General features: G+C 60.6%; 1 protein-coding gene across 1 annotated transcript in view; it reads right to left on the reverse strand.

Moving 5' to 3' along the window:
• Nucleotides 1-13: 13 nt before the first annotated feature.
• Nucleotides 14-838, reverse strand: part of RCC2 (regulator of chromosome condensation 2) — a gene marked incomplete at its 5' end in the record, with an annotated part of 3592 nt that continues 2767 nt past the window's right edge. The window contains one exon of the mRNA XM_009880087.1: nt 14-118. Within this exon, the coding sequence (XP_009878389.1) occupies nt 14-118 (105 nt within the window). The remainder of the gene's footprint in view (nt 119-838) is intronic.

Below are 838 nucleotides of genomic sequence, written 5' to 3' on the forward strand. Positions count from 1 at the left end.
GGTTGGGAGCCCCTCAGATGGTGCGGGGGTTGTATTCGGGCAGTTTGCGGAGTTTCTCTTTCTCGGCGTCGGTCTCGTCGCGGGCGATCACCAGGGAGTGGGCGTAGCCCATGGCCACCTGCGGCGAGGGCAGAGCGGGGAAACTGAGGCACGGAGACAGCCCCCCCCTCACCCCCTCCCCCAATTTTACCCAGGACCATGCCTGAGCACCCCCCCGGGTGTGATGAGTTGTGTACGGCCTCAGCCACCGTATTTAGTCAGGGCGGGGGGTCCACATGCCCTCCCTCCAGCATCCCACGGCTGTGATGAGCTGTGTACAGCCTCAGCCACCGCCATCTATTTAAGGGAGGGGTCCACATGCCCTCCCTCCACCATCCCACGGGTGCGATGAGCTGTGTACAGCCTCAGCCACCACATTAAATCAAGGCGGGGGTCACCACGCCCTCCCTCCATCAGATGAGCTGTGTACACCCTCAGCCACCCTATTTATTTAAGGGGCGGGAGCCCACATGCCCACCCTCCAGCATCCCGCAGGTGTGATGAGCTGTGTACAGCCTCAGCTACCATACTTCTTCAAGGCGAGGAACCACACGCCCTCTCTCCAGCACCCCACAGGTGTGATGAGTTGTGTACAGCCCAAACCCCCCTATTTATTCAAGGCTGGGGGGGTGTCCACAAGCCCTCCACTACCCCATGGGTGTGATGAGCTGTGTACAGCCTCAGCTACCCTCAACTATTCAAGGCGGAGGTCCACACAGCCTCCCTCCAGCACTCCATGGGTGTGATGAGCTGTGTATGGCCTCAGCCACCGTATACATTTAAGGGGGGGGGGATCCCT

The sequence above is a fragment of the Charadrius vociferus genome, unplaced genomic scaffold, assembly GCF_000708025.1.
Source record: "Charadrius vociferus isolate BGI_N301 unplaced genomic scaffold, ASM70802v2 scaffold1592, whole genome shotgun sequence".
Taxonomy (NCBI): domain Eukaryota; kingdom Metazoa; phylum Chordata; class Aves; order Charadriiformes; family Charadriidae; genus Charadrius; species Charadrius vociferus.